At 46.6% G+C, this 22,522-nt stretch overlaps 2 protein-coding genes across 3 annotated transcripts in view; one reads left to right on the forward strand and one right to left on the reverse strand.

Annotated features, from left to right (window-relative positions):
- The window catches only part of RECQL5 (RecQ like helicase 5), a 38,878-nt gene extending 24,994 nt beyond the window's left edge, over positions 1-13,884 (forward strand). Inside the window, exons 8-19 of one of the 2 annotated variants that reach the window (XM_059828139.1) lie at positions 4,768-4,995; positions 6,496-6,595; positions 7,096-7,132; positions 7,914-7,972; positions 8,120-8,196; positions 8,679-8,772; positions 9,245-9,385; positions 9,855-10,528; positions 10,746-10,824; positions 11,714-11,965; positions 12,492-12,564; positions 12,668-13,884. In XM_059828139.1, coding sequence (XP_059684122.1) covers positions 4,768-4,995; positions 6,496-6,595; positions 7,096-7,132; positions 7,914-7,972; positions 8,120-8,196; positions 8,679-8,772; positions 9,245-9,385; positions 9,855-10,528; positions 10,746-10,824; positions 11,714-11,965; positions 12,492-12,564; positions 12,668-12,789 — 1,936 coding nt within the window. In that variant the 3' untranslated portion in view covers positions 12,790-13,884. The remainder of the gene's footprint in view (positions 1-4,767; positions 4,996-6,495; positions 6,596-7,095; positions 7,133-7,913; positions 7,973-8,119; positions 8,197-8,678; positions 8,773-9,244; positions 9,386-9,854; positions 10,529-10,745; positions 10,825-11,713; positions 11,966-12,491; positions 12,565-12,667) is intronic. The other variant, XM_009810674.2, reaches the window with a different exon arrangement.
- Positions 13,885-15,790: 1,906 nt separating this feature from the next.
- Positions 15,791-22,522, reverse strand: part of MYO15B (myosin XVB) — a 45,018-nt gene continuing 38,286 nt past the window's right edge. Inside the window, exons 51-62 of the mRNA XM_059828384.1 lie at positions 22,124-22,200; positions 21,692-21,768; positions 21,004-21,134; positions 20,288-20,382; positions 19,924-20,001; positions 19,496-19,604; positions 18,997-19,145; positions 18,457-18,584; positions 17,337-17,470; positions 16,721-16,854; positions 16,133-16,273; positions 15,791-15,866 (exon numbers count right to left, since the gene is read on the reverse strand). Of these exons, the coding sequence (XP_059684367.1) occupies positions 15,807-15,866; positions 16,133-16,273; positions 16,721-16,854; positions 17,337-17,470; positions 18,457-18,584; positions 18,997-19,145; positions 19,496-19,604; positions 19,924-20,001; positions 20,288-20,382; positions 21,004-21,134; positions 21,692-21,768; positions 22,124-22,200 (1,313 nt within the window). The 3' untranslated portion in view covers positions 15,791-15,806. The remainder of the gene's footprint in view (positions 15,867-16,132; positions 16,274-16,720; positions 16,855-17,336; positions 17,471-18,456; positions 18,585-18,996; positions 19,146-19,495; positions 19,605-19,923; positions 20,002-20,287; positions 20,383-21,003; positions 21,135-21,691; positions 21,769-22,123; positions 22,201-22,522) is intronic.

Below are 22,522 nucleotides of genomic sequence, written 5' to 3' on the forward strand. Positions count from 1 at the left end.
GAGCACACGTTGTACTGTACTCTATGTAAAACCAAGGCTTACAGTGGGTAATTTCGTGTATTTGGGGGATCCTTTTCCTCTTCCTTCCCTTCTCACTGCATTGAGACCTGACGGTCTTGTTACTGTAAACCATAGACCACGTATGTGTATGTATGTGTTCTCTTGGAGCAGTGGTTTCTCATGCTGTTTTGAATAGTAAACCAGCATCTGTGCCTGATACACTAGCTGATTTTTTTTTTTTTTTTTAAATGCTCTTGTTAGAAGCTGTGTAAAATATTTCCATTTATTTCTATTGGACACAGATGCTTAACTTGCACAGTATGCTAGTTCCCCGACCAGGGTTTGTTTTCAAGCTCTCTGTTTGCTTCAGGATTTGGGGGATAAAAGTTAGCTCCAGCTGGGAGGAGTTCTGGAGAAATGCTGTGGCTGGCACCCACTTGGTTTCACACGCGCTTGCCTGTGCTGGCAGCTACTCGCTAATGGCACGTACGCTACTTGTACAGCGGAGCAGATCAGCTCTCTTGTCCACACTAAGGATTAATATATCAAGTCATCACTGTGGAGAATACCCGGTGCTAGACCTGCTCGTCAGCTAAGGTCACATTCCGGAACAGCAACAGAAAAATGAGCAGCCAGCCTTTCTAATCAGCAAGAAGTTGCTTACTCCTGCTTTGACTGTCGAAGCAAAGCAAGAATGCAGGCTGGATCCTTTTGTTAGCAGTACATTTGCAGCCCAGCTTTCTGCAATCCTATTAAAAGTTTTTCTTTCGCTACCTTTGCTCCTGAGTGTCCCTTGCAAACAAATTCAGGCTAGCAAGCTCTGCTCAATGGCTGATTCTGCAGTTCACCATACCGAGAGCTACAAAAGCTCCAGCTACTTGCTAACTAGCTGAATGTTAAGGTGCTATGGTTGACCGAACACCGGCAATAGCTCAGCCTTACCCCAGCCGCGCCGCCAACTCCTCTCCTCTTGTTTTTCTTTCTGTCTTCTTAAACTTTCACGTCATCTCTCCCCTTATCCTGGCTTGTGTCTCGCTCCTCGCTCGGCTCCTCTCTGCTCAGCTGCTGACAGCCAGCTGTTGTCTCTGCCTTTTTTTTTGTTATTGGTTGTCCTGGAGATATGAAGTTTCGTGTTACATGTGTGCCAGAGCGGGAGGGAGGGCGGCGAGGAGGCACCGCAAGCGAGCCAGCTGCTGGTGCAAACTCCCGGAGCACCCAAGTGCCAGCACTTGTTGCTCGCTTCCTCCGTGCATCTCCTCCTAGAAAGGTCTTTTCTTTTTTTCCTTTTAATCACAGCTTTTTCTGGACTGGGACTTGAATTGATTCTCTCCTTGCGATAGTTTGGGGGTGTGTTAAAGCAATTAACTTTTCTTTATGCTGCCCAGTTTCCCTCCGACTCCCTGGGGAAGGAGCTTTTCTCTTCTGTTCTTTGAAGGGGCACAGCAAGAAATCGCAAGGACAGGGCAGCACGGTCTGCCACTGACAGGGGAGCAGGGCTGATGCGGGAGTGGTGTATTTGCTCCATGCCCTTGGCGAAGTCATTTACTCTCTTGTTGCTCTGGGTTTTGCTGCTTTTATACTGGGGACGGCTGATACCCACTGTCTTGTCTCAAAGGGTTGTTGAAGCTCAGCTGATATTACAAAGGATCCAGTCCTTCAGACAGGTGCAAAATTGTAATTCCTCATCAACCTCATAATTTGCTCTTCTATTTGATAAAGCTCATTAAATGGTTTTTGTTAAGCAACTAGCATCTACATAAATAATTTGTCCTCATATGAATTTTGTCTTTTTAATACTTTCATTTCTTGGCTTTATCCCAAGACTTGCTGGGGGTTTTTTAAGGGCGAGCTCTTCTGATGAGGCTGTGTACCCTTCTTTGGCTCATATGAGGGAATGCTTTTTTCTGGTGTATCTTGGGAGAGGCAGAGCTTCTTTTCGGATATGTGACTTCGCCGCTTCTCTGACTGTCTGTCTGTTTCTACTAATTGCAGGAATAGGGCTCCTGGTTTACCTGGTGTACAAAAGCAAGGAGTACCAAAAGGAGGCACGGTGCGGGCAGCCGTGTGCTCGCTTTAGCACTTTCCTGAAATGTATTGCCACAGAGAAAAACATGTTAATAAACCTGGTTGTTATTTGCTCTTCATCCTATCCCATGATGTCAAATCAGGGTAGGGTGTCTCAAATGAAATAATGCTTTTGTTTAGACATTTTAAAGACCAATGGTCTGCTCATACATACTCCTGTTGAAGGGTGGGGGAGGCAAACAATACAGTGGCATATTTAAAAGATGAAATAATTTTAGGACATGTGTAATAACACAAACTACCACTAATTTATGTAAATCAGCTCTCCATCTCGTGGGCATTAGTCAGGTGCTCATGTGACTCGGGAAGTTTTCCCACCACATGTCAATGCATAACTAACTATGTTTCAGGACCTCTTGCGTTCAGTTAAGCACTAAGACAGTGGTTCCCCCCAGCGTCCCTATTGGTAACTCTGCTTTTGGCCTTTTGACTTGAATTATAGGACTGCAATCTTAGTTCTGCAACTCAATTTCCGTTATGACCCAACTCATGAGCACCGTTGGCTAAAGTGGGGCTGTGGCCCTAGTTTGGGTAATTCTGCAGGAAGATACAGGCAGTTACAGGAGGCTGGATGGAAAGGGCTTGGTGTTGTAAGCCTGATGGGTTAGAAACTAGAACCTCTCTAAATTCCAGTGACTTGAGAGCTGATCTCTGCTTCCACCAAAGCCCTCCCTTGGGGTATCTCTCTTGTTTGCATTAAGGGACAGAGGTGTGTGTGGATATCCCCCCCCCCAGCATAAGCCTGGCGAGTAGGGTGTAGGAGTGAGGAGAGGGCTTGACCATTACTGTATGCCTCGGTTAACTCTAATTCATATCAGTGCATATGAGAGAAAGAGACATGGACTAATGAGAATGCCTGCCTGTTTTCTTTTGGGGAAACAAAAAGCTGACTTGCAACTCGCTGACATTTCTATAGTCACGTTGCATTGGCAGGACAGGCAGCACCAGTAGTTCTTTTGGAAAGGCAGGACAAGGGGATCGAATGTGTTGTCCCCATCCCGGTCCCCCCACCCTTCCCCACCATGTGAAAGGCGCTCTTTGAGTGCAAAACGAGAGCGAGTCAGTGCGGCTCTGCAGGGGGATATAAAGCCAGCTTTGTAGTAGCACTCTCTAGGCTTTCAGTGCCCTAGACCGTGCAGTGCAACGTCACCCTGCTGCAGCCCTGCTTACCTGAGCAATGCCAGGTCCTTCGTGCTTCAGCACACACATTTCATTGCTCTGGCGACAGTAGTCTGTAACCTGCTGCTTCGCTGCTTCACTTGCTCTTCTGCTTGGTAAATTAACCTCCCAGGCCGTGGGAATGAGTGAGCCAGCTGCCGCTGTAGACCCTCGCAGGCTTTGTTTGTGATGTAGACATGCAGTTATGTTCCCCCCAAACACATACACACATGCACACAAGTTAAGAAGCAAACTACATTTGTTAGATCTCTGGCAAGTTCAGACGTGCCTTAAAGGGTTTTATAATAAGAATAAATGAAGTGCTCGCTCTCTTACTTTTCCCCTCTGTGACCCAATTTTTGCAGATAAAATTGGTAAGCCAACTAGGGCACTCCTTGGTAGAGAAGAAAAATCTCCACTTCGTTCTTCCTTGCAGTAAAATAGTTCTCTTCTAAAATAACTCTTGTTGCTGCTTGGCTGCAGGATTTGATCTCTAAATGCCTGAAGAAGTAAGTGTTTCTGTGTATCTAGTATCAGCATTTTGATTAAGAGACAACTGGCCACCTCTGCTGTGAAACCCAAGTTTTAAAAAGATCCTCTAAATTCTGCCTGCTTTCTTAAAAAAAGAAACAAGAAAAAACGTAACCGCCTGGTTGTTCTTTATCTAGTGAAATCAGTGCCTTCACTGGTTTAAGTTAGTGTTCTAGAAGAGAAATTACTTCCTGCCTGTATTGCTAATAAGCATATCTCTGTCACCAAACTCTTTTTCACATACCCAAAAGCACTGATGTCTGCCAGAAATCTTTCGAAGATTGCTGGAAGAATCTAATCATCTTCACATGGCTAGTTTGCTAAGGCTGGTAGAACTGGTTGTGTAATACTGTATGAGCAAATGGACTGGTTTTCATGGATGTAGGACTCTACCCGAACTTTGGCTGCATGTGTTAGCAGATTGGGACCCAGGCTGTATTATTGGGATAGTGCTTCCTTGTGACCTCAGTCTGGACTCTATTTCTGTGACTTAATTTACATTCCTGTTTCTACAAATGTAGATTTCTTCTCCTTCAAACCACAAACAATAAAATTAGAAGCTTTCCAATGTGAAATATACAGACATACTCTGAACTCTGAGGTGCAGGGATCAATAGGACCTCTTTACATATTTATCCTAGAGCCATTCTGATTGGACATGGAATATATTTGGCCAAGGATGCAGAATTAATAACTGCATATTTCATCCACCGTGCCTTCTGCCGATCTCAAAGATCTGGAAGTGTTTAGCAGAAGAGATTGACACCACTGTTTGTTTTACATGTGGGGAAGTGGAGGCAGAGAGACCTGAATCAGGGTGCCAGAAACAGAACACCAGTTCTGCTCCAGGGTTTAATCCCTGTGATTCCTGCTGGAATAGGCATTCTCCGCAAAAAAAGACTCAAGTCTTTATCAAAAGACACCTTGCATTTGGAAAGTGGAGCTCTTGTTAATAAAAATAATTACCAGATCATTTTCCCTTTTGTTTCCTAGATGTCGCCATGCTGCCATAGCGAAGTACTTTGGCGATGTCACCCCCCCTTGTAACAAGTGCTGTGATTACTGCAAGAATCCAGGGGCAGTGAAAAGACAACTGGAGTCGCTGGAGGGCTGCAGCAACAGCTGGAGCAAAACCTGCATTGGGCCCACAGGTTCCTCCTGGGATAGCTATGACCCAGAGCTGTATGAAGGCGGGAGGAGAGGTTGCAGAGGTTTTAGCAGGTCTGTACTTGGTTGCTCAAACTCAGCTCATAGAAGCTATCAGAGAGAAGAGAGCATCTCCCAGCTGCAGGCCCAGCCACTCCTATTTTCAGCACATGTTTCTGTGTGGTGGTATTTTCCTGTAACTTCCTGGCAGCAGGAGCTGGAATTTCATTTTCCACACACTTTGGCAGCCTTGATCACATTCATGTCCCAGAGAGCCAAAAGCTGTTTTGACTGACCTAAGAATTGCCCTGCAGAATGTAATTGGTTCAAGAAACTAGCCTGAAAGTTTTTGAAAGTGGTAAGTGGGCTCAGCCCATTCACAGTCACAAGGATCAAAAATGTTTAAGTTGAGACCAACGTGACAGCAAAGTGTGACACGATCCAGAGTTCATTCCTGACTTAGTATGGCTGTCTGTGGGCCAGCAGGCTGGGGGGCCACTGACAGGACTTAGTCATCACAGAAGATGTAATGGAGGGCCAGCGGCAGCATCTGCTGCAGATTGCTAAATTTTGGTGTTTCCCTATCAGGCTGACAGCAAAAGGAAGATGTGCAGTGGGAAACATAATTAACTCTGTAAAATGCTGGGCAGTGTGGAGATGACAACTTCTCTTCCTCCTTGTTCTCTGGCTGAGTTGCAGCGATTGTGCAGCTCTGCCAGGATGCAAGTTTTGCTGCCTGCACGGCCCGTGAAGCTCTGCCAGCATGCGCAGTGCTGTCAGCTGGCCTAGCCCTCTGCTTTACCTTAAACAGCTTGAGATTGGTAGCTTTGTTCTTCAGGCGAGTCCAGCTGAGTCGGAGGAAACTGGTGTACTTCTGACCTAAGCCTGTGTTTGATCTCAGGATCTGAGAAGACATGGCCAATGCTGTTGTACAGCACACTGTTTGCCACTTGATTTATTGAACCTCTCCATGACTTGGTTGTAGCTTTGCCTTCGAAGTTGTAATAGTCTACAGCCTTAAAGCTCTGATTTGTGATACCTGTACGTTTTGGCTGTGACAGTTGTGGAAGGCAGTAAACTCTTTAGGCTACATCTGGCAAGAATCAGCTGCTGCATTTCAGTGTATTAGTGATGTAATACAACAATCTGTGAACAGCTGAGGCTGAGGAATGGATGCTTTGCTCTTCCTGCCATCTCTGCTCCAAGGGCAGTAGTGACTGACAAGTGGGGTACATGACACAAGGCAGTGACTCCTCAACTCCATGGGAGAAACTGGCAGAGCTTCTGAAATGGAGCCCTTCGTTCTCAGAGCACTAGTTATGTGCTACTAGTTCATGCTACTGCCTACTAACTAGTTCATGGGATTAACAAATACCATGAATTTTTGGAGGACACTCACTACTGTCCAGGTTGAGGGATGGTAGTGAAACTAAAAGCTAAGACTTGTTCAGAAAGGATGTGATATACGTCATGTTTTGTAAATACCGGGATGACCTGGGCTTTCCAAAGCCTGCCCCCCAGTTAATGCTGCAGCTACAGAAACGTTTGTTCCTCTTGTTTTCCTGCCTTATCCAGCTATGATGAAGAAAGCAGTGGGAATGGGGATGAAGCCAATGAAGAGAGTCGGAAACGGGAGTGGAACAACTTCTACAAAAAGCAGATGAGTCTGCGCAAAGTGAGTTGCTATCCCTTTGTAAGAGATTCACAGATTGTTTGCTGTGAGCTTACAGACATAAAGGCTTCCTGGCACTAATGAAAGTAAATTACTGCATCTTGCTGTTGCTTGTTCTGTTTTTTACTTTTTGTACCTCTGCTTTTGCTGTGTTCTCCATATTCTGAGTCAGTCCCATAATATGAAGGAACACAGCTTATTCATGTACTGATTTCTCTGCAGTGCTAATCAAGCGGATCCTGTTGTTTTTAACACCTGTGATATTAGTAAAAACAGATTTCCCCATTCAGCTTCTCTTGCATATTCCTATAGCAAAGGTGAACTTTCAGCTTTGATTCTCATCCTTTGTCTCCTTTCCCCCATTTTGGTGCCTTTTCAGTACCTTTGTAACTTCAGCATTAATTTTCCCTGGAGCAGGGGTATAAAATGTGTCTTTTGTGCTTCTAGACCTGCATGTGTATTGCAGGAATGGAAATGTTTGACTGATCTTTGTTTTCTTCCAGGGCAAAGAACCAGAAAAAGAAGATTTTGTTCCTCCAAGTAAATATCTTCTTTGATTTATAGTGGGATTTCTTTGGGAGAAGGAAGTCTTGTATTTTGCAGCTGTGTGTAATTTATGTAGCATCAACACTGGAGGTATCAATCCCTAGGCACAGAGGTTAGGCTTTTGGCTGTGAAAGCTTGGCTGGAGGAGATGGATCAGAGCTTAGCTTTGGTTGGGGTGAAGATACAGAATGCATCTTTCTGAGCAACTTCTCCAAATAAGCAAGAGAGAAGGAAAACTGTCTAACCTGATTTTGTAGGCTATTTGTGCAGTGGTTATGCAGCATTATTCAATTGGGCTATAAAGAAACTGCTGAAAAACTTTGCCATTTGTAACTGTGCTACTTGGGGCCCTGTCTAGCAACACAGTTGTTACGCTATTGTAAAAGAACAGCTGGTAGTTCATGTTACTCTACTCAGCCTCTTTATTTTTGGTTGGTATTGCGGGGAGCAGGAAAGGGTTGCATTTCTGAAGAGCTGGGATTTCTTGAAAAAGGGTTTCCTGAGATGGGGAGGTTTTGGAAAGCTGTTAGTCATAAACTAGCAAAGTAGACGTTCTCATGCAGAGAGAAAAATCTCACTTCTGCTTCTGCCTACTCTTCTGGAGACTGTAGCTTCTCCAGGTAAAAAGGGTGACTGTAGTGGTCCTTGGGGTGACTGTGCAGGGAGGAGTATGCCAAGCAGTACTGGACTGGCACCCTCCCAGTGCCAGCTGAGATGTTCTCTGTCAGTCCCAGCCCTGCTATGACACCTTTTCCAAATGTCTCTCCTGTGGCAGGTGCAGACTGCCCCTTGAAGGACGCCTTCAGCAGGAGAATCTCTAAGCTCACAGTGAAGGTAAGAAAGGCTGGTTAACATTCAGTCTTGTTGACTTGCAAAGAACAACGAAGATTCTGCCTGCCCTGTTCTTACTCCTTCAGGGATGGAAGTCCAAGGGGCACTATGACTTCTGTAGAGCATGTCTGAGTATTCCATGTTTCCTAGGGACGGGAACACTGCTTGAAGATGCTGGAAGAAGCTTTGAGCACCAATCAAAAGGTTCCAGCAGCAGGAGGAAAAGGGTATGAGATGAGAGAAAAGGGGTAGTGTATTGAGTCCCTTAACACAGGGCCTACTCTTCCCTGAGTGACATTACCACTCTCAGGGAATACTTTTTTAAGTTATTTGGTCCATGGATGTAGTTTCACTTAACAGCATCCTTCTTATAGTGATGTTCAGAATCAGATACGAGGATTCCTGTGTCCAAGTCTGCTAAATCATCTTGATCCTAGGAGTCGCAATTCTTCCCTGTCCCACAAGATGGGGATAGTGTACTTCTCAAACTGAGCAACTGGACGACTTCAATTTAAAACTGTTTTCTCCACCCTTTCTGTTCTCCAGCAATTCACTGCTGCATCCCTTAGGACTTAATTGGAAGTTGTCACTTACTCTTGCACCAGAGGGAGTGAATTTTGTACTTTCTTGAGAGATGCTTAAGCATTAGTGTTCCCTTTGCAGATACAGGTGTGTGTCTTGCCAGAAATCACCCCAGCCTGTGTTACAGGTCAGACCCTCATGCCTGTGCTGTGGAGCTGGAGTATGAAGCTTTCCGAACCAGTAAAATGGCTAACTCGTACAAGGCAACTGTGCTAAAGAAGGTAGGGTCGTACGTCTGCTGTTGTTCCCTTGAATGTGCTGTGGCCTCAGCTCAAGGGGAAATAGGGTAGAGTTTGTGTGGGAAAGGTGAAGGAGAAGCTCTGCTTTGTCTTGGATGTCTTCCAAATCTTTCTTCTTGGTTTTGTTTCCAGGAGGGCCCAGAATCACGTTGGTTTCACATCTTTGTTGGCTTTACAGGCTTTGGAAACATACATACCAGTGCAAGCTTATCCAAATATCCTCTAGGTCTAGCAATAAAGGGAATGGGGAGTTCCTCAGACTGTCACTGACAATAGAGAAGCCTTGGTTTAGGTTAGCTGGTTGCAATAAGTCTCTTTGAAGATGTGTCTGTTCTTGAGATAGGTGTCTCTCCAGGGGAGACATATGTTTTGCCACTATGGCTTTTAGTGTGTACAGGGGCAGGAATGCATAAAGATTTCTGGCCATTAGAGGACATTTCTATTCTCTTTTCAGGTAGCAGAAATCAACAAAGCCTCAAAACAAGGAAACCTGTTCTCAGCCTTTGGGTCTGGAACTGGTGGCAACAGCAGCTCAGAAACAAAATCTGGGTCTCCAGCAGAAGAGGACTTCCTCCCTGCATCCCAGGTTTACTCGGTGAGTGAGTACAGATGGGATAGACAAGGAGGGAATAGTGTGCTTTGTCTATCTGCTTTTTTTTATTGTTTTATTTTAGGTCCTTCGTGTGGCCATACCTATACATTTCTATTGGAATTGCTTTCCCTGTCCGTCCTTTGGTTTTGGAGTGAGATCAACTAGTCATGCTGGTTCCTATTAGTGAATATAATCTATGTGCAGGCCATATGTCAAATAAGTTTTTCTCATCTTGCTCTAAACAAGGATGCTGTCTGTTTCCTTACTGCAGGCCTGTGACTTTAACCTAATCCATTTCCCTGATGTCTCACTTGATGGTTATGACGATGAGTCAGTTTTAGAGCCTTCCCCAGCTTATGGCTGTAAACACTGGTGTATTGTATACAGAAACTTAGCTCCTTTCAGGGTTCTGCACACAGGGCTTCCTTAATGCTCTCATATTCAAAATTTCTTCTTCTTCCTTTCTCCCTAGTTCAAACCCAAGCGTGTGGGAGCAGGATTTCCGAAGAAATCCAGCTTGTTCCAGACAGCTTCAGAACTGCTGAAGGTCCAGGAGGAAAGTGATGCAAAGCCTATCAAAAAGGAAGTAGATTGTCCAAATGGGCAAGACAACAGCAACTGCAGTCTGGAAGTGGACACCAGAACCCCTGTTCTCCAGAAGAAAGAAATAGCAACCAAAGCAATGTATGAGAGTGCTGAAGCAGAAGTACTCCTTCCTGAAAAGAAGGGACAGCAACCCAGTCCAGACACAAAAGCTGCCCTTTGGGATAACCCTGCTAAGAAGTCCAAACCTAGCAAGAAGCAGCAAATGCTCGCAGAAGCGGCCAAAAAAGAATCACAGGATATTTCTAAATTCTTCTCTCTCCCCAAAGGTGGGTCTAAAGCCAAAAGTTGCAGCTCAGCAAAGGAAGATGACTGTTCTGCAAGCACACTACCTCGAGTTTCTTCTCAAAGCATGTGTCAAGAGAAACCAATACCTCAGGAAAACAAAGATGTCTGTGGAGGAGATGTGACTAGACAGTCCCAGGCAGAGAATGAAGAGCTGGGAGAGGCAGAAGTAACGTTGACTGAGAGACAGGAGGATTTTAAGACCCAGCAGGCTGCTGAATCTGAACTCCTTTGGGAAGAAATTGATGTAAAATCCAGGTAAAATCTCTACCTCTCTGTTCCCTGTGTTGCCCTGTTAACGAGCTGCAGAGCCACACCAGCCTTGTCCTGGACACTGGGAGTCTGTATTAGATCTCTAGGCTGGTGAGGGAGTCTTGCTTTACCATGGAGAGTCTTGTGGCCACTTACAGTGAATGCAGTAATATCTTCACTGTGGAATGATTAAAATTGGCCTTCTCTTCATTCTTCCCACTAGTGTTGCTGAAAGTGTCGCAGAAACTGAGCTAACTGTTGTTGGGGAAGGTGAGTGTGGGAAGCGACCAGGATCGGATGAGGTAAGACTTTAATGGATGCTAATTTCCTCTATTTCTTCTGCTTATCTTGTGCCAAGTTTCTCTCTGGGAGTGATGCTCCTGGTCCGAACTTCACCTGATAGTGTTATTTATCTGGCGAGGGCCCAGCTGCAGTTGCAGCAGAGAGGAAAACCATAGTTGCGTTGCACTCCTGGTGTTCCCCTGCCGCCCGCTGGGCCAGTGCCAGCCACTCAGACTGCAGTGGAAAGCTTCCCCTCCACTCTGCTTTGTTTCCTCTTCTCTGCGGCACATGTGACTGTACCCTTTGGTGGTGACTTGCCTGGAATGAGTCTCTCCACCCCCTCCAGATCTGTAACTAACTATAATTAGCAAGCTGCTTTCTCAAGTCAAGGGAACAACCACAGGCCAATGACGCGCAGGACCACTCAGAAGCAAACCATGCTCACAGCCTTCCTTGCCATTCAGACGCTGGTTCTGAGACTGCCTGGTAGCTGTCTCTACTGAAGAGCTCCTTGCTCTTTCAAACTGAGCAGGAGTGTGGCACTCCTGAAGTGCTTGATTCTTCCTGAGGGGCGTATTCTCAGCAGACATCCTGGGAAATCTTTTCCTGTCAGTTTTTCCTGTGTAGGACAGGGTCTAGCAATTAGCTGCCCTAATAACAGCATAGGATAATTCTAAATGTGGTAGTCTTAAAGGGTTTTTCTTAAAGCCCCTTTGCATGGGAAACAGTGTATTAAGTCTGCACAGCAAGATGGCAAAATAGATTACATGGAGTCCTGCATAGTATTCACTATAGGGACAGCCTGCAGGATGCTGCAAAGATTCATGTTCTCAGAAGGTAGTGGCTGCTTGGAAGTGTAATGCTGCCACAGGAATTGGTGGGTTTGGTTTTCTTCTGTCCCATCTCCAGGATATGGAAAGTCCTGCAACGAAGCGGCTACGGACCGTGGCAAAATCATCTATTTTGTCCCAGCCAGAAAGCAAAAGCGTTGGTCCAGCAAAGAAGAAGGTGACTTTTGATCCAAACTTATCACAGTGTGATAAAGAAGGAACCAGCAAGACCGTACAGCCAGTGACCAAAGGCACATCCCTCAAAGAGACAGCAGACATCGTTGTCAAATATTTGACCCCATTCTACAAGGGTGGCAAATTTGCTTCCAAGGTAGGGCACAGCTCAAGACCCTCTCTAGCAGAAGGAACTGCATCTCCCTAGTGATCTGGGGCTCTAAGAAGGGGAAGATGAGCTGGATACCACATTTCATTTCCAAGTCACATCTTGGTATGTGCTGTTTTAGTGACTCTAGGTGCAGGAACTCACCTCTCCCAAGAAAGGGTTTGTGTGTGATTTAGAGTGGTGTCATGTTGGTTTCACATTTGTTTGTGATTGTTCATGTTTTCACACTGAACTCCGGTAAGTTTTGAAGAACTCCCACCTGTGGAGTGGCAACAGATCAGGTTCAATTCTGGTGTAGGTTACTTGATGTGTTCTGCAAGGCAGTATGTGTGTGTATGTGCTTCTCCAGCAGTGCAGGGTCATGTGTATTTGCAGGTTTGCAACACTCCTGTAGTCTAAATCTAGGAATGGTTTGTGCTACAGCCAGCCTGTGCTAAGGGCAAGACGAACATTGAACAGTCTGGTGAGGTAACCGATGTCTGCTTTTTGTTCTTTATCTTCCCCAATTCTGCAGGATCTGTTTAAGGGCTTTGCTCGGCACCTGTCTCACTTACTGACTGAAGAGCAGAACCCTGCCCGCAAGACTGGTGAGTTGGCATCTGGGGAGAGCACCAAGAATCTTGGGTTCTTTTGATGCTAAATAGATTGATGTCTTTAGAGGGGGTAGATGTCTTAAGTATCATCTCAAAGGTGGTGCTTCCTCTCTTGCAGTGAAGGAGGAAGCACAGAGACTCATCAAAGAGTTTTTCAAAACAAGGGTCAGGTGTGAGAGTGAGACCGACTGGCAGGAGCTGCAGAGCTCAGAGAGCTGATCCTTGCATCTTTATTGGCTGTCTTCCTTCCTCCAGCAGTGGGACCCGGGCCTCTTGAAGAACTAAGCCATGGAGGGTTTCATGAAACTGCGGAAGTGAGCTTAATCTTTTCCCACTGCATTTTTGCTCACTTCTGTCCTTAGTGACACACACTTCCAGGAACCAGTTTCTGTGAACTTACGGAGAGTTTCTCCAATAACCAGGATGCTGAAGCCCTCTAGTACCTCTTGCCAAGAGGTGTGAAGTCTGCATCTGCTGTGTAAGTTAGGGGCTGCTGCCTCAGAGGTTCTGCAGTGTCTCCAACCTCTATTCCCTGCAGCAGTCTGGGAAGGGCTCAGACCTTCCAGCTGGGATTCTGCTTTGGAACGTCATCTTGCTTCCTAGACTGCTCCTCCCCTTGCTCCCCCATCTCTTAGTTCTTATTTCAGTGTTACCAATAGAAGCCTTACGCTACAAATTCACATGCTTTGCTCAGGGCTGCCAATGATGAACTTGATGGTTGAGTTCCTGGATGGAATGGTTTCCCTTGAAGGGCAGGAGGGGAGCATTTTGGTTTTACCATGCAGGCAATGCCTACTTTCTGAAGGTGGAGAAACTTGGATTCTTTTTCTTTTAATCTGAACTTTTTTTTAATTTTGTCTAGTTCTTGCCTGCCCTTTAACTTAAGCGGCAACGCTCTTTCAGTATTAACCTCTCCAATAGAGGCACCAAGGTTGCCAACACTTTTCCAGCATTTGCTTGTAACCCCTAAAGCCATATTTGCTCCCTGTGCCTCACCCACAGTCTGCAATAGAGGGCAATGCTGCTGTTACAGCTGGTTAAGGTACTGCTGTGGCCCTCAAATTGGCACTGTGGTGCCTCCGCTGCTATATTTATATAAGGACCTGAACCTTAGGGTATCAGTGGGCTTGAAATAACCTGATTCCCTGGCACAAGTCCTTTCTGCTGGGTTTTTGTTGGGTTCTGCCTTTGTTCCATGCCTATAGAGGCTGGTGGCCTCAGGCACTAGCGCTGCTAGAGGAATCTGCAGCCTGAGAGGCCATCAAACAGGCTTTTGGATCACTGTACTCGACAGATGTATTTTTTTTAAGTGTACTGAAGGGTATGTGAGGAACTGACAATAAAACAATGTTATAGCTGCTGTGGGCTCTTCCTGGAAGCTTTTTCTTACCACTCAATCATACAGACTGGTCTAAGATACATTAAGACTCCATCACTGTGAACATAGACATGAAAGCTCACTCTTTATCTGAACAGACAGCTAATAAATGCAAGCCCAGAATGGGATGGATGGGAAGCATGTGCCAGCAGATACCTCCAACCCTTTATAGCTGGAGGACTTCTCCAGCTGGAACCAGAAGGAGAACCTGGAAATGTTTAACTCGAAAGTGACTTTCACCTTCAGCTTGCTCTGCTCACTGGAGGACAAAGGGCTTTACAAGAAGCCTTTTACACTATAGAAATATTTTTCAGCTGTTGCCTGCTGGCTTCTATTTTACCTTCCCATTAAAAATCCTGTTTCATCAGCCACTTAAGTAGGGTTACTATCTCTCCAGAGTTCAGTGCCTGTAGAGTTCAGCTGCTGCCTGGGTGAACTTCTCAGAAATGCTTTGTTTATCTTGTAAATCAGGGGGCTCCCGAAAGGGCTGGTTAAGGCATGGGACTGTGTGACAAAAAGTGCTTTATCACAACGTGGGGCATTTCTAACCAGATGAGTTGTGCTTCTACATAAGGCAGCAAAAGCTCAGAGAAAGAGAAGAGGAATAAAGATAAGTTACTCTTCAGATATCTTCTCTATTCCTTTCTTCCATGTTGCTGCGGTGCTTTATCTAGCCTTGCAGTAGCACTGCTGAAGGGGGAGGATGGAACGTGCTTCAGCTAAGACCTCACAGGCCACAGCAAGCAGCCCTCGAAGGGAAGTTCCTGACAGGGAAGATGCTGTAGTTACTGCTGGCATCAGCTCACCAGTAAGAAGCTAACTGTGCATGATGGCCTGCATTGAGCACCCTCAGGTCTATCCCATTCCCAGCCAACACTGACAACCTTTTCCTCAAGCTTTGCCGGTTACCTGCAGGTCAATCTTCCCAGGTTAGATGTAAACCAGTATCCATCATGTCATAGCTTCAAAACATCTCTATATGATTATTTTATTGCAATTTCCTAAAGTGCAGATACTTTTCAGTTCAGTAGGATAGCTGTAGCAATAAAAATAAAGCACTTTTGTACAACCCAGGACACTTTCCTCTACTGTAATACAAGTTCCCTTTGAATACGCTTTCTCCATGGGTATGGAGCAATCACTTAAGTATGACAACTGCATGGACATGACTGACTTCTTTATAGTAGAGGGAAACATATGCATATAATTACGTCAATAAGAAATTAATCAACAAGAAACTTTCTTACCATTGCAGCTCAATCTGTGCCCCAGCATATGTGTTAATTATATATTAACACTGATCTGCTTTGCAATTAAGATGCTTTCTACAAGCTCCTGCTTCACAAATCCTGCTACAGGGCCTCTTGCATGTCAATACCGAGAAAAAGCTGGCTTATGGAAAACACCAGCAGGCAGTGCAGTCATTTCATAGCCTCTGTGCCCTGTGTGCGATGGATCTCTAGCAAGCATCAGTCTTTGCTCATGTTAATTAATTTAAAAAAGAAAAGAACAGTCCTACACTGCATAGCTTGAAGGCAATTACTTGCATCTGTTCAGTTGCTCTGTGTTGGAACAGGCTATGAAAGAGCAATGGTGTGGAAAGGGTGTCTCGTGGTTTGTTTAGTCAGTGCATGCATTGCTTCAAGGAAGAGTACTTGGGGACTGAATAACAGGTCACAAGGGGTGATATTATGGTCCATCAACAAACACTGTGGTGGCAGTCTTAAAAAGCAGCTGTCTGAGGTCATGGATGTCTTTTGGAAGAGTCCTCTCCAGAAGATGGGGCAGGGAGCACTGAACAAGCTCAAAGAAAGGAAAACAGTGCTGGTTTGCTTGGTCATTCTCCTCCTCTTAGGCTTTAGTGGTGCAGCTCTGTTTTATCCAGGATGACAACAACTGTGTGATACATTTCTTTAGCCTGTCAAAACACAAATCAGTATCAGTCATTCTCTGTCCCAGAAACGGGTGCGTCTCAATTAAATATTCCCCAAAATCACTTTCCGTAATTAAATATGAGGTAGGTGCTGGGACAAAGCTGCGCTTTGGGGCCTCGGAAATGCAGTGCCCCCATCCACCTCTGGGACAGAAGAGAGCAGTAGTAGTGTCTCAGCAGAGGCTCGGCTGGGCAGTGGAGGGCGATTTCTGAATTGCTAGGAGGAAGCTGTAGGTCCAGGCTGATCTCACCTGAGACAGTTCAAGCCACATAGTCTTGGGGCTGGCAGCTGAGCCATAGTTCAGTTCTATGCCGGGAAGCCCACCGTCAGACATAGGCCGCAGGGTTCGCATCTTCTGCAGCTCTTTCAATGGAATGACGCGGGAGACCACCTGTGTAAGGAGAAAAGCCACAAAAATCTCTGGTGCAATCCTTACAAATAAAACCATCTGATTCTCACTAAGGCGGATTCACCACAAGAGCCTATTGAAAGCTGAGACAAGTACTGGGGCATAGGGCAGTGTGTACAGAATATAGGGCAAGTTCCTGCTGCCAGCGTGTCCCTAGAGCTCCTGCAAGATTGGGACAAACAGGAATGTGACCTACACTTAATTTTACTGTGGACCATGCTTATCAGCGTGATCACTGGACTTCTAAAAGAGCACATGGCAGTACTAACTGTTCTACCACTCTTGTCACTTGTTTTGGGCTAGGACTGTTAAGAGTGGCTGTGATGCAGGTAAATATAGTCTCTTCCCGCACAAATTCTTTTAGAAGTCAAAGTTAACATCTGACAGACATAAGGGCTCTGGAGTCTAGGGAGGAATTGTCTGGCATACCTGAGTGGTGCTATCCACCACAATGATCTCTTCTTTATTCACGCCAAAGAAACAGGGCACAGAGATTGTGTCATCGCTGACTCTCTCAACAAAGTAGATACTGTAGCCAAAGAAAGGCAATTTCATCATGTGCTCTGTAAGAAAGCAAAAGGTGACTTTCAGGCAGCAGCTTCCAGCCAGCAATCTACTGCACCAACCTAAGGTGGTCAAAAGCTGCAGGTGTTCCCAAGGTTTTCTGCATTAAAAGGTAAGATTGACAACTTCTCCCTCCCTCCCAGGCTGCTGATACTCAATTCTCAGCAACCTGAATAGACGTCCCATTCTTTTCCAACCAGAAAACAGACGTGCAGCCAGAATATCAGTTAAAACACAACTTGTATAGAGCTGTGAAAATCTACTGCAGAATTCTGCAAAGAGGTGGGACTTCTACCATGATCACTGTGTTTGGGAGTAAGTGCTAGGCTGCAGGGGGAGGCTCTCAGGGAGTCATATGTCATGGCCCATTACAGGCTCCAAGAATCCTTGCCAGCCTCATGAACTGTCCCAAAAGTGCGTTCAGAGCAGCGTCCGTCATGCTCAGGATAGACGACTCAAGCAGATCTGGATGTCTGCTCACCTATGAACTGGATTTTTGCATCCACTGGCTGGAGGGGCTGCCTGGTTCTCAGCAGCATGCCAATATGGTTCTGCAGAGCCTGGGGACTGATGGACGACTGCAGGGTCTTTGGTGTGTACTCCTTCAGCTCTTCCCTGTGCCAACAAGCAGATACTAATTCACCCCCTGCCCAGCTAAAATCAAAAGATTAACCAGGGGGATTAAGAGGAAGGAGGGGATCTGCCAACAATTTTCAGTTGCATGGCTAGGGCCAAGGGTGGAGGGAGAGGGGAAGAGCACAACAGGTTGTATCTGAATTGAATAACATGGAAGGAAACATCAAACACCACCATTTTCCACGCAGCAGGTGGCTGTGCACCACTGATTAGTGCACGGAGTGAAATCCCTCCTTTCTGGAGACAACAGGAGCTCTTCAAGCAAGGGCTCTAATATGGAAGTAGAGCCACAGGGTGTTTCACAGGCAGTATCAGCTGAAAAATACCTTACTCTAACTCTGTGTTGCTCCTGTGCCTCCAAAGTACTACACAGAGCAGAGTTCCCTACGCCCAGCAGGGTTATGCCATTACCCGCTGCTGCTGCTGTGAGGGCATCTGATGGAGGCATTACTTCCACTCTAAGTGCATAAGGATATGAGAAGGAAGGAGTGTGAAAATACAGCTCAGGGCTGCAGGACGGAAGCTTTCCGGTACCCAGGGACATTTTCATTCCCATTGAGCATCTCACTATAGATTTCAAGTGCCCAGGGTTGAAAACTCTGGTACTTGTGAGAAAGAACAAGGGAGCATTCATCCCAACTATAAGCTCCTGCACTTCCTTCTTGGTATTACAAACACATGGCAGTCAAAAGAAATGTCCATGGCAGCCTCATTACCCTCAGCAGCTCAGGAGGAGTCACAAAAGGAAATGTGGATCAGAGGCAGCATTAAGAGTGTGAACAGGAGGTAAACTTTCTTGATTACGGGCAGGAGTCAATCTCTAAGTAGTGACATTAATTAGTAGCTTATGTTCTCCAGAACTGTTCATTCCTTAATTATCCAGAGAGTATTTTCAGGCACCTACCTCTAACCCCTGTGGTGCCAACAGCCATTAGAGATAGAGACCCACCCTGAGACAGACATACCTGGAAGGAGCAGAATTCTGCTGCTCTGTTTGGGCCCAGTGCTGGAGCATCGCCAAAATGCCCACCTGCATCTCCATTTCCTTACTACAGCTCAACAGTATCCTCCCATTCAGGTAATCCCACAGCATCTGCGAGGCAGCACAGCAAAGAGGCCTTTGTTAAACCTCCCAGAAGGTACAGGCAGGTCTGGGCAGTGCCAGGCTGCAGAGACCCACATCTTGCCTTTCTGATAACACATCCAGCTCAGGCTCATAACACAAAAGCAAAGGCTTTGTGGGCTCAGGAAGAGCATGCAGAACTGCACAATCCATGTCTGGAACAGTACAGCTCATAGGCTAGGGCTACAGACACACTGCCTTCCTTGCATCCATAGCTTCAGTTATTATTCATTCCCAGAAACAGCATACAAAGCCAATCAATCAACCCTCCCGCTTCTTCAGCTCCCTTGGGACATTGCCATTGGCCTGTACACTACATCTGCCCCTGCTAGGGAGCCCTTGCTAGGGAGGTTCCTGGTGTGCACACTGCCCAGTTGCTTACCTGTCCGTAATGAACATCAGTATAAATTTTGTTCTCAAAGTGCAAAGGTGTCCTCCAGATGAGCCTGCGTAAAGTCACAGTGACTGACTGGTCCTCCAGCAGGTAATCATGAAGATACTCCTCTGATCTTATCGGCCTCGCCATTTTATCTACATGTTTACAGGGAGAGAGGGTCATCACTCTTGGTGCTGAGACAGTGGGCTGAGCTCCATGGCCTGGGACGGGAGCCTTCCTGCACATGTCTATTCCACCCTGCCCTTACAACTCCCAGAATCAGCCATTCCAAAAGGACCCACACAGACGCACACACCTCTTTCAGGAACACGCAACACAGCCCCTGAGAAGGCACAATCTTTAACTCTAGTAACAGAGGGAAACTGCTGAAGAGGAACCTCCCCAGAGCCAGCAAGGGTGGGGGAACTATTCGAAACAGTAGCCATGGTACTCCCTGTTGGAGAAACTGCTTTAAGAAGGAATCTAGATGCTAGTCTCTACTTGCCGAGATTATTGCTGTCACTCCTGATGGCAAAAAGAACAAATTCCTCTATCTCTTCCTGTTTGCCTGCCCCCATCTGCTCACAGATCTCCTGCAAGAGCTCCTTGGCCACCTGAAGCGAGGAAAAAAGCAAATAAGTACCACGGCCAGGCAAGCCCAAAGCAGCCCCAGAGCAGTTAGACATCCTGGACTTGTTACAGCGCAGCAGTACAGCTCTGGCCATTGCGCAAAGAAGCAAGCTGGGTGAGGCATCCCAGCGTTGTGCAGGCCCTGCGGAGATACGCTGACACAGGGATTCTTCAAAAGTGAGTGGGAAACTGTCACAGCACTATGGGAAGCACAGGCTAAGCCCAAGGTTTTGACAGATAAGGGAGTTCCCTGGTGTGGCTCAGAGTACAGATCAATGAAGAAATTCAAAGCAGAAAACTCACAGTGAATGTCTTGATTCTGGTGAGGTATTCTATGCCTCCAGGCATCAGTATCACTAGCCGGCGGGCACCGCGCCCCTTCTGCAAAGGACAGTCTTTAGGCAGCAAGACATGCAGGATCCCATCAGCCCCACAATTCTTCCTCCCACTTCATCTCTGCATTCCGCTACTTGCCCATAGTACCTGCCTCTTCCCTGCCCATATCCCTGCCTACTCCATGGCATTGCACTTCCCAACTCCCTTACAGCCACATGCCTCATTTCCTCTTGGAACACTAACCACCCCTGCAACACTGCACATGGCACCTCCTGGCAAGCCTCTGCCCTCCCTCTCCTCCCAGCATCCCCACTTCTCTGCCCCTCAATACCAGCAATGCCTCTATCTCCACAGGGAAAGGAAGGTGGCGACGGCCCCCGTACATGAAGTTTTTCCGCAGGTTGCTCTGACAGATCTTGGCTATATCTGCAGGAAAAGGAAAAAGCTTCATGTGCTGAGCCAAACACAGGACTTAGTGTTGTCTCCTATGGTGTTGGGTCATCCTGGCTGTGTTGAACTTAACCCAGGGCCGCTGCCGGGAGAGGAAAGAGACTTGACCTCATCTCCCACTGTGCTAGGATACATCCAAATCATGAGGGGCCAGCCCCAGACAGTGTCCAGGGCAGTCGGAGTACAGAGGAATGACAGGATGGGAGAACTAGAACCCTCTTCTCTAGTGGGATTCCAACCCAAACACCTCACAGCTGATGACTCTGGAAGACCACAGCCTGCCTTTCCCCCAAGGTCTAGCTGTCAAACTGGGCCTAAGCCACAGGGCAAAGCTAAGCCTCAGAGACACAATTCCACCTTGCCTGGGTGAAGATGCAATGGGAAATGACCTTTGCAAAGACTAGAGACACAAGGCAGACTCTTGCCTGCAGGCTTCAGCTCCCTCAGTACCCCACTCATATCTCATGCCAAACAGGATAAGTGAGATTTTCCCATTGGACCATGTCCCCACCTGGATCCTGTCTTCATTCCTTGACCACTGGTCCTTAGTAACAAGGGGGCAGCCATTTATTTTACAGGACACAGAAACAGTCATACCATGGTGGGTACTGGATGGATCACTGCTGGCTAGCTGCAGAAACTTGGTGGCATAGGGCATCAGAATGTTAGAAGGAAGGAAATACCCAGTTAGCAGGTTTAGGAGCAACCAACCACGCAGCACGCTCTCCCTGTGGGACAGAAAGAACTGTGGGCACCTTGGAACAAGACAATTCCTGCTCCAAGCAGCTCAAAGTGAGCCTCTGCCCTTCTAAACACCTATGGCAGGTGACAGAAAATGACATGGCGGCCCTTCGTCAGAGGTTTCTTATGCTGAGGAAGGGATTGATTTAGTTATTTTAACAGCAAACAGAGAAAGGGAACACTCAAGGCCACTGCTGCTATATTGTAGGGCAGCGTGGGGTCAAGCAAGTCCTAACTGTTGTACCAATTGCCCAGGGCTGTGAAGAGGAAATAGGGCTCTGAGCAGCACCACTACTGGGAGTTACCAGTGCCCAGATATATCAGCAGCCAGACATACAAGGACAAACATCCATGGAAGTGAAAAAGCCAAACCCAATGACTGGCTAAATTTCCTGAGTGCTCAGCAAAAGCCCCAGCAACTGAGCAGCTGGGGACAGTACATCATTAGGGGGCAGCCTCTCCCCTGGCCCTGCTGTCTGTGCAGCAAGGCAGACAGTTCCCATCCAGCTGTGCACACACAGGAGCTGAAAGTGCTGGTACTCACTGATTAGGGTTGTGGGTGACCTGTTTGATGACCTGGCAGTAGACCTCATCATGCAAACTCTCCTTCTCCTTGCACAGCTGCATTCAGAGAGGAGAAGACAACATCAGAGAGGCCCCAGGCCAACTGTGTCCCCTTCCTCTCCCAGCTCCAGAACTCTGCCAATGTGACTTAAAGTTTGGGCTTTGCAGCCTCTGGTCTCTAGTGCTAGCTAGGCCCAAAGAAGGAGAGGCAGGCTGTGCTCTCATCCAGACAGTGGTGTCCAGGGAAACCATTTACATGCAACCCCTCCCCTCTATGTTTTTTAATCAGCCTCTCTGTTTCAGCTACTTTTCTTACATAGGAAGTTGCATTACAGCTCTCCCTTCCCAGCAAGGTCTTGGACCTTCATTCCCATTGATGCTTCAGCATCTTGCCTAGGAGAAGGTCACAAACCTGAAGGATTTCATAGATGCATTCAACCTCATTCTGGTTCTTGAGTTTTGATTGATCTCCCATGAATCGCATCAGAGCTGCAAAGCAAAGGCTAGCATTTAGGTCTAAGCAGAGATGATCCTGCCATGGGGCAGGCAGTAGACTGGAAAATGTCCTGAAACTTTTCTGCTCCACAAGCTATTACTAGGTTTGCATTAGTTGTGTGTATTGGTTGGGGCATCAGCCCAGCAGTATTTGTTCTTAGACGCCTTGCACTCGAGGCAAAGTGCATTTTGCTGGACACTTTCAGCAAGGACACAGATGGTTATTAACTGCAGAAGTGCCTTAGGAGAGGCCCTCCTCTCAAAGTCTTCATTCCTCGCTTTGGGCCCCCATGATGCCTATGTGTGGCCACCAAGG

This window comes from Gavia stellata, chromosome 22, assembly GCF_030936135.1.
Source record: "Gavia stellata isolate bGavSte3 chromosome 22, bGavSte3.hap2, whole genome shotgun sequence".
Classification (NCBI taxonomy): Eukaryota; Metazoa; Chordata; class Aves; order Gaviiformes; family Gaviidae; genus Gavia; species Gavia stellata.